Raw genomic sequence first — 16,566 nt, forward strand, 5'->3', positions numbered from 1 at the left:
CCACCTCCTTTTGGCTAGCTCCCCTCTCCTCAGCATCACAGGACACAAGGTCCTCCCCTAGGTAAGTCTAGACCCATTAGACCCAACTGAAGCAGTTCAGCGCCCCACCCCTGTTCTTGGAAGGGCCCCAGTCCCTGCCTCTGACTCCATCCTTTGCCCATCACTCATCCAACCCACCCACCCACTCATCCACCTATGCATGCATCATCCTTCCATCTGCATGACCCACCCATCTATGTAAGCCTCCCCCTAGTGCCACCAACCAAATCCACTTTTCCTACTCACCCTAACCCACCTCCACTATTCCACTGACCCTGACCCTGACCATTACCTGTCAATTCTTTCACCCTCCCACCGGCCTCTACTTACACTTACCCTCCTCCACCCACACACCTATAGGTCTGTGCACAGCCCCTAACTCCTCCATCCATCCGTTTGTTGGACCATCACCTGTCATCCAGATGGATGCAGTCACTCCCCTGCTGGAAGAGAGCACAGTCCCAACTCTTGGCTTTCCTGCTGCGTGGGGCAGGAGCCGGCTGTCCTAGGTGCGCGCGCCTGTGCGTCGCACCCCTTCTCCGCGATCCCGCTCCCCTCCCCCAACCCGCCCCCCGCTCGCGCTCCCCCTCTAATGTGTGATCTGGAAGCTCTATAAAGCCTGATGTAATCCGTAATGCAGTCTCTGGCTCCCGATTCGGGATCCAGTTTCAGAGAGCGAGAGATTGGGGAGCGCCGGCAGCCGGGCGGGGGAGCAGCTTGCCTCTCTCCTCCTCCTTCCCCGCGTCCTCGGCCTCCTCCTCCTTCTGCCCGCGCCGCCCCGCCCCCGGCTCCGTTCGGCTCCCCCCCCCCCCCAGGAAGGGGAAAAAAGGCGAGAAGAGCCGGGCAGTCGAGAGGACCGGAGCGGCGGCGCGGCCGGAGAGGGAGCGGCGGGCGCAGGCGGCGGCGGCGGCGGCGGCGGCGGCAGGCGCGGCGTTGGCGGTGGCTCCGGCAGAGGGAGCGGAGCGGGCGAGCCAACGGCACAGGCGTCCGCGCCGCGTCCTAACCCGGCTCCGGGCCCGCGCGCCCCGCATAGCCTGCAGCCCGGGCATCCAGACCCTCCCGGCGCCCGGGGGGCTCCACCAAGCAGGGGGTGGGGAGGAGCCTGCGAGCGCCCGCGGGTGCGCTCTTGGGAACGTCTCGGCGGAGCCCGGAGCGGGTCGGGGGCGGCAGCGACAGTAGCCTCGGGTCGGGCGCGCTGCTCGGCCGCTGGCGACGCGGTGCGCTCCGGGGGCTTTGCAAGTCGCTGGATCAAGTCCTTGCCCGCGGGGCCTCTACTGCTGAGGGAAGGTAAGAAAGGCTTCGGCGGGGGTGGGGGCGCGGCGAGAGGGGGCGTCTTGCGCTGGAAGGTGGTCGGGGGAGGGGTGGCCTTCCGGACTTCCCAACTTCGCCGTTTGGGGCTTCGCAGCACCCAGGTTTGGGCTTGGAGCTTGGGAGTTTGAACAACCCCCCCCCAGCCCCCTTCCTCCTCCAGCGGCGGCAACGGAATCTGGCAGGTCCCTGCGCGCCCGCATTGGGCAGGCTGAGGAGGGGGCGCCCTGGACGTGGGAGAGGCTTCTTGGTGCTCCTCAGCTCCCCCTCATCCTCACCAGGCAGAGCCGGGCCAATCTGGCAGGCTGGGCCGAGAAAGGGAAAGGACCCCTTGCTCTAACACCAGCATAGACCCAGGGCGCGCTGGGGAAGGCGTTCCCGTGGCGCCCCGACACAGATGCTGACATGGGTCTAAGGGAGCCCCGCCTGGCTCTCTATGATGGCCCAAGGAGGCTTGCGAGAGAAAACCCGATGTGTCCCCCATTCCCTGGTCTTGCCCAGAGCCCGTTATATTATTATAGGGCCCCGCTGCATCTCCCCCACCCCACGCACAGAGCTGGAGGCGGGCAGAGAAGCCCCCAGACTCCCCCTCACAGTTCTCACCTACAGCCCCGACAATGGCTGAGAGAGGAGACCCCCCGGAGGCCTATCTCCAAATTAGGAAAAAGGGCTATCCTCGTGCCCCCACCATCACAACTGACACACGCAAACGCCCCAGCTCGTTCCTTCCCGGTGTTCTTTTCTGTTCGGTTGGATAGACGAAGCAGATAGGCTCCTTGAACTTTAAGTCGGCCCGCTGCCCTCACCAACCGAAGCAGCGAGGCTGGGCTCCGAGCACTCCCGGTTGCGTTTCTCCAGTGGGCAGAGGCCACCAGCCTCCGCTGCCGCTGCGCTCTTTCGGAGCTGCGTGCTGCCTCGAGGAATGAGCACGGCCCCCGCCCCCTCCTGAGAGGCTGAGGGCTGTGGATCCTGCCGGGAGCCCTTTCCCCTGGTCCTCTGTACAGCTTAAGCAGGATAAAAAGCATCCCAGACCTCGGGAGAGGGGCGGCGTAGCGGATAATCGCCGCGAAGCTAGGTGGCTCGAGGGCTGGTCCGAGGCTGCGGCTCTGCTCCGGTCCCTCCGCCTGGCTGCGGTGGCTCCTGCTTGGTCACTCCCAGGCAACCCAGAGAGCTGCACCAGCCTGGCACCCTCTCGGGCCTGTTGGGCACCCTTACCCTTTCCACTTTTATTTTGGGTTTCCAAGTTTCTCGGAGCGCGCGAACCGGGCTAGGACTAGACCAACCTTAATACACTCCTTCAGCGCCCCTTCCCTCCCCGAAGTCCCCATCACGTTCCTCTCCCCTGGGTCTGGGGTGCAGATTCCTTAGCGGCAACTCCGAGGGAGTTGAAAGGCATGAAGGCGCGTGGGTGGGCACGGGGCGCGCACTCCCGCCCCAGAGGAGCCACTTGGAATACGTGTTGGGGAGGGGGTTGGGAGGTCTGCGTGTCTCCTCCACTCTGGGGACCCAAGGAGACCCTCTGCGCCCTGCTCTGTAGCCACACACACCCCTCCTCGTGAGAGCTACTGCAGGGGCACAAACAGCAGGCGGAGGCGTGGGGAGAAAGGTTGGGGTCGTTTTCATTATCTGAGAGGCGGTATCCCGAATTGGGGATCCGAGAAAGCAAATGTAACATCTCCCAGAACCTTCAAGCCTTCCATTTCTCTGAGACCCTTCCAGCAGCCGCAGCAGCAAGGGAGGTCGAGAAGGTAGCTGTTCCCTTCCAGACCGCGGGTGGCCTCAAAACTCTGCGCTCGGATGCCGCCGGGGTGCCGTAGGGTCTGGCTTTGAGTACCCAAGCAAGGTCAAGCAGGCAAAGGAGGGGGCAGAAGCTCCTGGGCGCGTCCCCGAGCGCGCAGATTTGGGGCCTTGAAAGGGGGAGTGGGTAGCCGCCGAGTCAGTCCCGCGAGCCCGCCGCCACCTCCCGGTCCCGAGAGGTGGACATAGCGCGAGTTCGGGGATCCCGGAGCGCCGAATGCCCGGCGCGGGGCCCTGCACCCTCCCTCTCCCCTTGCTCGCAGCTGTTCAGCACTGCCTTCAGACTTGTTGCGCCTCGATCTGGGGACTGAAGACCGGCAGGGTAGCTCCGGAGCCCGGGAGGCCGGGGCAGAGCCCCAAGGCCAAGGGATGCGCCAGGGAGACGCGCGGAAGCGCGACGCGCTGGGAGAGCGAGCAGGGAGTTTGCTGCCTCGGAACCGAGAAAAGGACGCTTGTCCCCGCCTCGATCCCGAGCGGGGGCGGAGAGGAGGCGATTTCGTCGCCTTCGGCTTCATATCGCACTCCTATGGACCTTGAGCCGCGGCGGGGCCGCCGCCAAGTTGCAAAGCCCTCCAAGACCCTTCTTTTGCTCAGAGGCTCTTGGGCCTCGGTAGCTGAGACCGCGAAATGGGAACGCGCATTATTTTCTTAGAACGCCCCGACCCCTCGCACCCATCCAGAGATCCGACGTTCCGGGTCCGCAGTGTGCTGGGTCTGCAGCGTCCAGACCAGCCGGATTCCGAGGCGGCTCTGCGCCTGCGGACACAGCAGTTAGGCCAGGGAGCAGCGGGCCCCAAGCAGGGCCCGGCGAGCGACAGGGGCCTGGGCAGCCTCCTATGGAGTCCTAATCTCCTGGCTTCCCGCCTGGCCCAGTTCTGCCTCCCCAGAGCGGGTCTGGGGACGCGGAGTCAGTCCTCAGGGGATGCCGCGGGCTCCAGGCCCAGGCGACCGGCGCCGGGCTGCGGTGGTGGAGGGCGGGAGGGCCCGGGCGCTGTCGCGAACGACCAAGAGAGGGCGCCCGCGCTGCGCTGCGCCGCGCCGCGCCGGCCCTGCCCGCCCCTTCCGTCTCCTCCGCCGCGGACCCAAGCTCCAGGCCCCATCTTGGGCAACCCCCAGCCGCCCTCTCTTGTCCCTTGGCTCCCGCAGCCAGAGCCAATGACGCATCTGGTGTTTCAGACTGAACCTGCATCACCCTCTCCCAAACTCGCCTGGCCTGTGTGTGCAGTGCACAGGCGTGACTGTGTTTGTGGGCACGTGTACATATGTGCCAACGGATGCACGTGCGTGTGGGACAGTCTGCAGGTTGCATGCTATGTATGTTTGCATGCAGCTTTCCACGTGTGTGCATGTACTCCCTCTACATGAAAGGGGCTCTAGCACCCTCCCTCCCCAAGCAAGTCTGGACCCGAAGAATTCTGTGAACCCCATTATGCCCGAATGTCCACCCTTATGACCCTTGTGCCACTTGGGGTACAGCTGCACCAAGGCTTAAACTGTGAATTCTGGGTAAAGACTGGGCCTCTGGGGCCTTATGCACAGCCCACAAACACACAGAGGAAATGCTGCACACCAAACACCAGGGTGCCCATCGTACAAAGATGCTGGAAGTACATGTGAGAGCGAAACCAGCCCCCCTCAACACACACAACACAAGTGCTTGGCGTAGTGGGAATATAGGACAGGGGCCTGACAAAGACCTAGGGCCTGAGATAACCCAGAGGTGTATCTCCCTGAGGAGATTCCTAGGAGTGCCAAAACTAAAAGGCCTCAGAACAGGAGAAAGGCAAAGATAAGATCAGAAAGATTTGAGAGGACCCTGGGAATATGAGTGCGGGTGTGAGGGCTAGACAGAAACTGAGGGGAAAAGTAAAGGACAGAACCCAAAAACCCTACGGGCTTTGCCCTGTATGCTGGAAGCTAGGAGGCATCTGAGGGCCATCCATAGACACTTGGTCACTTGGATTGATAGACATGCCAAAGAAATGGTGGCTGTGCCTTTGGACATTGGGTCTCAGGGACACCAATCAAGAGACAAAGTGCACACTCCTGGTTGCCTTGGCATAGGAGGTATAGGTAAGTTTGTCACACAGGAGAGTGCCCAGGCTGATGTGACCCAAAGTAGTCCACGTGCCAGTGTGCAACAGACACAAATATTCCACAAAGAGACATGTGGGGAGAGGGATTCACACATTGCTGCCCAAACCATGTGTCCACTGTGGGATCACTGGGACTCGTGTTGGCATAAGCAATACAGCTAGTGGAACTTGCTTCACATGTGTCTGTGTGTAAAGGGGAATTGCCACGAGGTTCCAGAGATACACTGATGGTTGGGAAGATCCATGTTACTCTTTCCCAGAATATCCAGGCTGGGGAAGAGCATGCCTCTGGCTTCCTGCACCCTCTGTCAGATAGACTGACTGTTAGCATTACACAGCCCATACGTACACTCACTCCTTTGTCCCCTTCCCTCCCTCCTCACCTCTGGTCATCATCAGATGGCATCATATCAGTCTCTGGAGTTCTTCATCTCACCTCACGCAGTGCCCCTACCATCTCATGCCTTCACACAAGTGCCCACCCCTGTCCCACACCATCGCCCCTCAACCCCTCGGTTCCCAACTTGCCTACCACCTAACTTCTCACTCCCAGGAGGCCTGTGGGTCTATGCTAGGTCAAGATTGCTGAGGGACGCCTCAGCCTTGCTACTATGGGGCCTGAAGTTGCTGTCCTTTTCTTGAACAGCAACCTGCAGCTGCTGATCTTCCGAGCCCATTGGTCCTTTCCAGGGACAAGTAACATTCTGACTCAGCCAGGCCGGGTTTAGGGAACTTAGAGGCAGCGTTAGACCTTAAGAAGAGCCCAGGCAAAGGATGGCAAAGCCCTCATGCGTGTCTGACCTGGCTGCCAACCACTGTGGGGGATTGACTTTCAGCTGGGACATTGGATTGAAGGATATGGGCGTGACAGAAAGTTAGAGGAAGGGTTCCAAGGTATGGCCCTTGGGCTTCCTCAGGCCGTGTGAGGGCAGCCTGCACCCTCACGGCTGACCTTGACAAGCTTGAATGTGGGGATACTGATAGAAGAACCCCAAATCCCAGGCCTACCCACTGACATCCATGCCCTGACTTTTCCATGCCCCTGTACCCATCCATAGTAGGCCAAAAGTCACATAATGGGAATCTCACCAGGCTTGCTGGCACTGAAACTTTAAACCAGCCACTGTCCTGGCATGGTGGGTTGACGAGGGGTCGGGCAAAGTGAGATTGGCAGAACATGGGCTTACAAGGTGCCCAAAGTGAAGGGGGAAGGGCCTCTGGGAGCTCATTTAAGTGTTTAAGAATCTGAAAGAATATGGCTTCAGTACTGGGGAGATGGCCCCCTGAGTCTGTGCCCTGCCTGTCTTCCACATGCTCGTGCTACCCAGCCTGAAATCCAGCCCTCATGCAGCCCAGCTTACCATGCTGGTGGCTTGGCAGCATCCTTCTATGACCATAGCACACTGACCCCCATGATCACAAACCTTGCCCCTACAAGCCATGGACTTGTGCACACCTGTGCTCCTGGCACCCACACACTTGGCCACTCATATGAACTGTTCGGCATACTGTGTTTGCCCACTTGAACTTACACACAATACCATGTTGCGTACCACACTGCACCCTCACAAAGCCACATGCACACCACATATGCAATATTCTCACATGAGCAGGCTCACAGATTTATAACTCAGGGAGCAAGCCCTCAATGTCCACACATATGTACAGACACACATCCTCGTATACGTAGGTGCACCCATATGCTGTGTGACTCATGACCTACCTGCACACGCGTACTAATGTACACACGCCAGGCACACATATCTTCATTCCTCGGTACTTAACTGCCTGTCTGGAGAACATTTCTTCTCTTCCTCTGCCTTGTCCTCCCAAGAAAGCTGCTCCTAGTTGCCCTTGGAGGCGGCTGGGGTGGGTGGGGCCTACTCTCCAGGACATAGCTTCCTCTTTCATTCCCCTCTGAGCACTAGCTTAAGAAGGCGATGTATAGCTCAATAAAATTTTTAAAAAAGTATCAAAAATACAGCTGGCTTTCAAAAGAAATGATGAAAAAAGAGACAGCATAGAACAAAAACAGTGACTCCGGATGCAGCTGGAGAGGAGTGGCCACTTAGGAAATTTGCCAAAGGTCCTGACATAAGACTCTCATCCCCTGTTTCCTCTACCTAGCACCTGAGCTCTGCCAGCCGGAGCCCTGCTTGTCTGCCATAGCCTCAGACCTGTCCTGGATTTCTTGGGCCTGAGCAGCAGGTCCAAGGCATGGTATGGGCACAGGCCAAGGGAGTTTGGCATATGGAGTGCTTTCAGTGCCAGGTGGGTTGAGGTGATGGGTACTGGACAAGAAGGGGTGCAGTAAGGCAAGGGTCAAGGTGCAGTGAACAGTGGGGCAGTGTGCAGTAAGATATGACAGTCTCTTTCTTCCCAAGGGACCTAGGGCTACTCGTCTTCCCTATGGTGGAGGTGACTGTTGTATTGCTCTCTCAAGGTGGATTGTGCACTGGCTTGGAGAAGGGCTGGGCCCGGGCAGAGCCCCTCCAGACACTGTCAGAGTGGCCCCATGTTCTGTCTGATCTTTCCTGCTGGCAGTTCAGCCTGGTTTCCAGCCACATCCCCTGAATTACTCCTGTGTCACGGAGAGGAGTGGCTTACTGGGGCTGATGAATTGGGTGACTCCTGCATCTGTTTCGGGGTCTTCTGTCCCTTGTCCCTTGTGGGACTGATGCATGGGCCACCCCACTTCTCTGCTGTGGGTGGAGTTTTAATAGGCCTTACTGGCCTAGGCTGTTCCAGGCAAATGGGCCTGAGGCCATGGCTGGGGAGCAAGCCATACAGATACCCCCCTCTTTATGCTTGTACCTCCGGGAAGGGGGAGGGTTTCACAGATGCTTGGCCCTCTCTGGCCCTGAGTCCTGAGGACTTCACACAGGTTGCCTTGACCCCACATTAGAGGCTCTGCCAGGGCCATGTGGCAAGGCCACCTCTGCAACTGGTGACTGAGGTCTGGGAGGCCCATGGGAATGGGGATATAGGGAACATCATGAACAAGGAGGACTCCCTCCCACCCCCCGTCTCCTGGACAGTCCTCAGTGCCCAGGGTGCCTGCCCCTCCCCCATTGCAGCCTCGTCTAGTACACAGGAGGGCACTGTTTAGAGGCCTCAGGACTACAGAGTGGCTTTTGTAGCTGGTGTCTAGGATGCCATTGGTAGCCTGGGGTGGGGAGGGGACACAAGGCGCAGGCCCCTGGTTGATCTGTTGATATGGGACTAGGGCAGTACCTTGAGAAAAGATGGACACACGGAGGCTGGAGAAGGGTCTCTGACAGCATCCTATCTATACCCCCGGAGCATGGTGTGGAGACCAAGTTACTGGGCCTGATTGCTATGAGTGATGTGTGTGTGTGTGTGTGTGTGTGTGTGCGCGCGCGCGCGCGTGCGTTTTGATTGAGTTTACACTGGAGTGGTAAACTCAGGTGGAGTTTTCACTGGAATTTACACTAGGCTGAACTGGATCTAGGTGGGAATCTCTGGTCTTCGGGTATGGCTTGGATCAGTTAACTCCGCCCCCAGTGCTCCAAAGACTTGAATGGTCATGAGGGGCCATGTTTATTCTTGCCTGCAGGTGGCACTCAAGGGGCCAAGTCATGGGTTCCCCTTTCTCCTCTTCTGATTGCTGCTCTCCCCCCACACACACACACACTTGCTAAGGCATCATTAATTCCATCAATGGGACCTCCCCACTGACACGTTGCTACTACTTTCTCCCCTCTGAGACTTCTTTGGGGGCTCTAGAAGATGCTGTGTCATATCGAGGCCAGCCAGTTTTCTCTGCAGAAGCTAGTATCTAGACATTAGGAAGCAAACAACCAGGCCTTGAGAAGGGCATTGGGAGAAAAGAGCCTGTGGAGGATTTGGTACAAATAGGGCACTGTCTTTGAGAACCAGAGTGGGTATAAGGGTATATATACTTCCCAGTGTTACTCAAACCTGGAGATGGGGACTCTACCAGAGAGAGGGGCTGTGGTTTGGCAGGGGCAGATGCAAGACAGTCACTCCCTTTTCTGGAGAGAGGGCCAGTGACAGCCTTATATTAAGTAGGGAACATTTAGCCTGAGGATCCCTCAACACTTGGGATGGGAAGTATGAACCATCTCTAGCCGATCTTGAAGTTGTAGGCTCTAAAATTCTGTGGGCTGCCCATAACAGGTCAGGTTGCCTTCCTGGGTCCTGATGGTTGCTTGGACCATCTCTGGAGGATGAGGCTGGCAGGCACCTGCAAGGTGTGCCAGGCATTCACTAGGGAAGGACAGAGCATGGCCAGAGCATACTTGGGAAGTATGGAACTCAGAGTGCCTGGTCCAGCCCTGAGCAACCCAGGCACCCTCTCAAGGAGCAGCGTATGGACTGTGGCAGAAGAGAGGGACACAGGCTAGGTAGAGCGAGGACCTCTGTGCACGCTACAGTGGCTGCAGGGCCACTTCCTGTGGGAGAGCATCTGGCTCGGCTGTCCTCCTTCCCTAGCTCCTGGCCATCATGGTTTTCTGAAACTTGCTACCTAGGTGAGTCCATCTTGCCCAGCCTGACTGGTTCATCTCCCTCTGGACAGTCGAGTGGGTGTACCTCTGAGGCTGGGCTGTCCAGCACATTATATAAATACTCCTTTCCTGTGCTCGTATAAATGAACATATCTGTGTAGACAGGGGTTACACAGACAGTGTGAGTGCAGTCACACAAGGGACACATGACCTCTCCACCTTCCCATCTCAGTGACGGCCACTGAGATGCCCCCACTTGTCCACCAGTCATTGCTGTGGCCTTCTGTCCCCACTGATAAGGGTCTCCTCCCTCTCTCCTTGCTATTGTGTCCCCTGACATCGCAGATGCCTCTGATGAAGATTAGATGAGGCCTGAAGCACAACTCTCAGCAATCCACTTGGGCTTGTTGGGGCTGAGAAGGAGGAGAGGGACGTTATGGGTGGAGCCAGGCAGGGGGCTGCAGGCCTCTGCTGAAGGGCTATGGAGGCAGGCTCAAGTGTAGGCAGGGGACCAGTGCATTCACACCCAGGATTCTTCCTAGACCCTCCTGTGACAGAGGACAGCCAGGCCCTGCTATGGCTCTCTCTTATATTGGTTGTGATGCTTCTGGGCCAGGTGTGCTTTTTCCCAAGCAGAGATGAGGCAAGCTCAAATCCAAGGCTCTCAACCTGTGGGTCGCAACCCCCATGGAGGGGATGAGGGAGTCCTGCATATCCTGTATTTACATTGCGATTCATAACAGCAGTAAAATTACAGTTATGAAGTTGTCGCAAAATAATTTTATGGTTGTGGGAGTCACAACATGATCTGTGTTAAAGGGTTGCAGCATTAGGGAGGTTGAGAACCACAGGTCTAAAGAAGTCCAGAATATCTGGAAGAGACCTGAGCCTTACCACCTCCCTCCCTTGGTGTCCCTGTGTCCCTCTACAGGAGTTTTCAGAACCTGTTTGAGGAGTCCATAGGTGGTGTTTGTTGAAGACCTTGGGGGTTTCCAGGACTATGGTTGCCTGACAAGACACTGGACAGTGCCCTCATCTGCCCCTTCTTGTGCCTCTCACTGGAATCTCCTCTGTTCTTAATAACTAGTCCAGAAATGTCCCCCTCTCGGTCCCCTATTAGTTGGCTCTGGCTCTAGGCCCTTCTTCTTGCTTCCTCCTTGGCCTCTTTTGCCCCCTACCCCAGTCCGTAAGTGAACCCCTGGCTGTCTGGTGGGCTCCTTTAAGGGACAGTTCTGTGGCTATACTGCCACTGGCCTCCCTGGCTACCTTCTGCCCCTTGGTTAGACATTTAGAACCTATTTCCATGTCCAATATTCAAGGAATAGTTGGCCATCCTGCAGGAGTTGACCAGTGACAAGAGTCTGGCCAGCAGGGACACTGGCAGGCCTGCACCCAACTAGTGCCCTGAGTTCCTGGGATGGTGGCAAGCGAGGGCAAGGCAGGGATCCTCTGAGGACCTTGACCATTTGTGAAGTAGATCCAAAACAAGAGTCCTTAGGCTATTCACTGCAATGACAGACAGAGTTCAGGTACAGGGCCATGTGTACCATGTTTGGTCCTTCCAAGAACTGATATGGGCTTGCCTGTGTTTGTCACCAAATTGACCCTTGGAGGCCAGTGCCACAGCCCATATGTCTCTAGGGAGACACCACTGATACTGCTACACTGCCTGGCTAGGTTTCCAAAGGATGCCGGAGGCCTGAAGGTGCTTGTATTTGTCCTCAGATCCGGAAGTGGGGCTTCAGAACCAGCATTATGGGGAGTGGGCCCAAGGAGCCAGTGGTCCTTCCAAGCTATGCAGGCCCCTTGGTAAAAGGCAGTGGATTAGTGGGGTGATCACAGCTGTGAGTTGTGGTTCCCAAGATGACCTGGGTTTCCCAAGTGCCACTCGGGCTGGGCAGAGTGAGGTCAGCTGGCCTGGGTTTGTGTAGTGACAGCCTGGGTGGCTGTCCCAGGCCTAGGTGAGTGTTTCCTCCGGACCTTACCAACATTACCCTGGGCCTGGTGCTGATCCCTGCTTTTCATGGGGTGAGAGTATGCTCTGCTGAGGGACTGGTATCGGGAACAACAGAATGAGGGGCCGACTGAGACCCTGGCCATAGCTTCTCTGGTTCTGTAATGGGGAGGATGGTCAGGGAGGCAGTGGGAGGCCATAGCAGAGGTCATTCCTAAGGTGTTTACCTTGGAGCTGGTAGAGGTAGGAGAGCTGGGAAGTGCTTTCCAGGGTGCCTGGAGGCACCAGGGTTAGAAGTTAGCAGAGCAGGTTTGGACTTTTTAAAGACCACGAAGGGACTGGAATGTGTTGCTTTGACCCTCCTTCTGGGAGCAGTTGGGGTCCTGCCCATTCTATAGATGCATAAACAGAGACTTTGTGAGGACCGGCCAGCTTCAGCCATCCCGGCTTCCATCAGCTCAGAACCTCCACCCAGGCTGGGGCTGGGCCTGGAGGCTGCTGTCCAGGAGGCAGTCCAGGAAGGACGCCAGGACGAGATGCAGCGCTGTGACTGACCTTGAATCGCTGGACAGTTTGGGCCCAGGCTGCATAGAGAGTCCCCGGGGTGGGGCCAGGCTGCTACACAAGCAGGGTCAGCAGAGCCAATGAGTCTGCTCCCAGAGGCTGAGAGGGCAAGAAAGGAGGGGCTTGGCTATAACCTCCCTTCTTCCCTTACTGGCTCAGCTGTGGAGGGACAATGCGGAAACTGATACCTTCAGCAGAGCAGATCTAGGCTGGATGGCACATAGCAAGCATGCTGAGCCAGACTAGGTTTCCAGTCCTTGCCCTCAGGAGTGCACAGTGAAACACCCACTGGTGCCCCTTTTTGAAGATGGGAGTGTTTCCCAGAGGCGCTCATCATCAGTCCAGGGTTTGGGTTGTAGTCTATTACCCACTCCCTGTGACCTTAAGGAAGCCCAATATCCTCTATGCCTCAGCTTCCTCATCCTGAATTGTGGGGTGACTGTGTGGCCATTCAGAGCTGCGGGTAAGGGGAGAGTCAATGAGGCAGGTAGTAGAGAAAGGGAGGACATTCCCAGCACGGCATTCCCAGCCTGGCGTGCACGGTGCAGGGACTGCCATGGATGGGAAGCAGACAGTGGGTGCTGTCATAACAGCACCGTGTCAGAAGCCCTTCATCTCCAGGCCTGCTTTGTACCCTGTTAAAGCAGCCCATACTCGTTCCATGTCTGTGGAAAGCTCTGGAGTCTTTGGGGAGCCCTGGAGATGCCATGGTGACCTCTCTTCTCTTCCTTCCTACCTGTCTGATTGTCAGATTCTCAGGAAGGAGGAAGACCCCTGAGAAGGGAGTGGAGGTCAAGAGAGGTTGGGAGGGAGAGGCCATGATAAACCAGGCATGGCAGAGAGGCCTGAGGAGAACGGCATGTCTTTTCTCAGGAAGGGAGAGGACGAGGTACAGTGTCTCATGAGTTGGACCACTGGTGGAGACCGAGATGCAGGTGGACAGAGCACGTGTCTGGGAGGACACCAGGGCCATATACCACCCAAAGCCTCATGCCTGGCTAGACTTACTGAGCTCCTGCTTCTTCAAGTCCTGAGCCCATGCCCCCAGAGGCTTACACTATCCCTCTGCTTTTTCTTCCAGCTACCATTGGAGGCCACAGGCAAACACCAGGAGCCTGGACTTTAGGAATCATCGCTGCTCTCACTGTCTCCTGAGACCCTGCCCTGTCCCCACCTTGCCTTCACCCAGACCCTGCCTCCGGCCCACTGCTCTGGACGGCCCTGTTTGCTGCCGGACCCTGGCATGTCAAGGCCTGGCCTGCACTTGCCTGCCCAGCCCGCGGAACCCCAGCGGCCCCGCGAGCTAGGATGAGGGGCCAGGCTGCCGCCCCGGGCCCCATCTGGATCCTTGCTCCACTCCTGCTGCTACTACTGCTACTGGGGCGCAGGGCACGTGCTGCTTCTGGGGCAGACATAGGGCCTGGGGCGGAGCAGTGCACCACGCTGGTGCAGGGCAAGTTCTTCGGCTACTTCTCGGCAGCTGCTGTGTTCCCAGCCAACGCCTCACGCTGCTCTTGGACCCTTCGCAACCCGGACCCTCGTCGCTACACGCTCTACATGAAGGTGGCCAAGGCACCTGCACCCTGCAGCGGTCCTGGCCGCGTCCGTACCTACCAGTTCGACTCCTTCTTGGAGTCCACGCGGACCTACCTGGGTGTAGAGAGCTTTGACGAAGTTCTGCGGCTCTGCGATCCTTCTGCACCCCTTGCCTTCCTACAGGCCAGCAAGCAGTTTCTACAGATGCAGCGCCAACAGCCACCCCAAGATGGTGACCTTGGTCCCCGGGGAGGGTTCCCAAACTCTGGTGACGACTTCTCTGTGGAGTACCTGGTCGTGGGCAATCGCAACCCCAGCCATGCTGCCTGTCAGATGCTCTGCCGCTGGCTGGATGCCTGTCTGGCTGGCAGCCGCAGCTCACACCCCTGTGGCATCATGCAGACTCCCTGTGCCTGCCTGGGTGGAGATGCTGGAGACCCTGCTTCCAGCCCTTTGGTCCCCCGTGGGGATGTCTGCTTGAGGGACGGCGTAGCAGGTGGCCCCGAGAACTGCCTCACCAGCCTGACCCAGGATCGGGGTGGGCACGGCTCAACAGGTGAGTGCTGGAAAGGGGACCCTGTACAATATGGCAGCAGAGGGAGTGAGGGCATGGGGGGAAAGTGGGGTCCTCAGGGCCGGAGTCTAGCCAGCATTACTTTTGTCATCCAGGTTGAGAGTTCAAGTTCATGGATGACTCCCTGTTCCCAGGGTAGGAAGCCTAGCTAGCCCACATAGGGTGGCATGTGAATGAAGGAAGGAAGAAATGATCAGTAACCAGTTACTTCCTTGGTATAAATCCTCCCGCTGCAGGAGAACACTACTCAGCCTCAACGACATTTCCAACCATCCCAAGGCTGTGGTATGGTGCCTGGGGGCTGAAGTGGAGGTTGTTGCTCCCCCAGGGTAGAGCATGGGAGCATGTATAGACAGTATTCATAGGGCTGTCTCCAGGAGGTAAGGTTTTGGGGTTCAGTGTAGCATGTCCACGGCAGCTGCCACTGAGGGGTGGTAATGAAAGCAAGGGCAAAAGTGCCATCCTGGTCTTGTGGCTACAGGAAGGAGGATGCCATCCCACCCAACAGTATATAACCATCTCAGGCAGAATCAGGGTGTCAAGGACACCCAGAAGCCATTGCTAAAGGAGCCACTATCCTAATTCAAAGCTAGAGATGTCCCAAGGGCTGGAGATCTGAGGACGGTAGCCCTATGGGAAGAATGACAGGACCCGGCCTGATGCGGATGGGTGGGGTTGACAAGTAGTAATGGAGCTGTCGTGTCTTTGTGAGTGTCCTGTCCACTACATACTGTACATACTGCCTGCTGTGTTATGGGGGAAAGAGAGGTAGGGGCCTCCAAGATTTGAGCTCGAGACCTGAACCGAGTCAACATCAAGGGGAGTTTGAGGTATGAGAAGTCAAGACTGTTCCCCACCTAGTGTGCAGGGTCAAGGCAAGGCCTAGCTGAGAGGACTTGATGCCAGGAGGGCCAGAGTGGGGTGGTGATGCCCTTGGAGTATTTCTGAGACCATGAGGTCATGCAGGCTGCAAAGGAATTTTCCAACCCTGAGCACATTCTGGTCAAAGCCCTGTGGCAAGCCTCGGGTCAGGACCTCTGTGAAACTGAGGCCGAGCTAACCTCTCCAGGGTCCACAGAGGGCATTCTGCACACATCATTGTTGTGGGAAGGGGGGGTGAAGGACCAGCCTTCCTGCTGGGTAAGCTGGAGGTCATTGTGACCTTGACAAGGGCAGGTTTCCTTGTGTGGCTGGAATGGGAGTGGGCTCAAGGGGAACTCTGGAAGAATGGAGTGCTCCCTGGAGGACTAGAGAAACTGGGTGGGAGGACAGGGCCAGCTGTCACGAGCGGAACTGGCCATGTACCCTGCTCTACCACACCCCATCATTTAACTGCCCTGGGCCTTGGTTCCTTCATCTGCAAAACGCTTCTCGGGGTTGTACCATCTTCTTGGTTCTATCTGTCTCTGCCTGGGGCCACAATCATACACCTTGGGCAGGGGCCTGTCCTCTGTGGCATGTTAGGGTAGCTGCTATGCCAGGGAGCTTCTGAATGCTGCTCCAAGCACCTTGGCACAGCCGCCAGGAGCCAAGACCTTTGGAACTGGTGTGGTAGATGCTGGGGGCTTTGTGTGCTGTGATGCTGAAGGAAGTGTTGACCTGCATTTATTTCCATTTCCTGAGGACCTATTATGTGAGGGCCTTGTGGAGTGGCCGGGCCTCTCTGGGGAGTGTCTGTATGACCTTGAGAACAGAAGGGCTTTGGGGCTTAGTGCAAAAGAGTGATACACCTGGGTTCCTCACGGGAGCCAGGATAGGGAGGTGACTGACATCGGCCTAGTCAGGGCACAGTGCGAACAGGGAGGGAAGGGGAGGGCCTTTGGTGCTGCGGGTGGACTGTGGATAGAAGGGTGCGGGTGTGGAAGCAGGAAGAGCAAGTGTGGCCTCCAGGATCCTGTCAGGAATGAGGACATCCATGTGGGATGGAGGGAGCTAGACTGCAAGATGCAGTTTGAGGGCGATTCTGGGGTCAGAGTAGGACTGGATGCTAAGATGCTTGTGACATAGGCCTTGGAGTATGTGAGCACAGCTTGGTTAAAAAGGACAGACCCAGACGGGAGCAATGGCCTTGGAACCCCACTTTGGAGCCTTGGGCCTGACCCGGGCCCACCTGTGTTGCTAGGCCAGCCTCTCAGATCTCCCCATGGAGGCCTGAGAATGCCTTCTTCTGTCTCTGCAAGGATAAGAAGTGGATGGAGCCGCCAATGA

General features: G+C 57.4%; 1 protein-coding gene across 4 annotated transcripts in view; it reads left to right on the forward strand.

Moving 5' to 3' along the window:
• Nucleotides 1-996: 996 nt before the first annotated feature.
• Adgrb1 (adhesion G protein-coupled receptor B1) overlaps nucleotides 997-16,566 on the forward strand; it is a 70,553-nt gene continuing 54,983 nt past the window's right edge. For 3 of the 4 annotated variants that reach the window (XM_087898843.1, XM_087898844.1, XM_087898845.1), the window contains exons 1-2: nucleotides 998-1,326; nucleotides 13,330-14,340. In XM_087898843.1, the coding sequence (XP_087754969.1) occupies nucleotides 13,557-14,340 (784 nt within the window). In that variant the 5' untranslated portion in view covers nucleotides 998-1,326; nucleotides 13,330-13,556. Of the gene's footprint in view, nucleotides 1,327-13,329; nucleotides 14,341-16,566 lie in introns of all 4 variants that reach the window. The other variant, XM_087898842.1, reaches the window with a different exon arrangement.

Source organism: Myodes glareolus, chromosome 19 (genome assembly GCF_982192425.1).
Source record: "Myodes glareolus chromosome 19, mMyoGla1.1, whole genome shotgun sequence".
NCBI lineage: Eukaryota > Metazoa > Chordata > Mammalia > Rodentia > Cricetidae > Myodes > Myodes glareolus.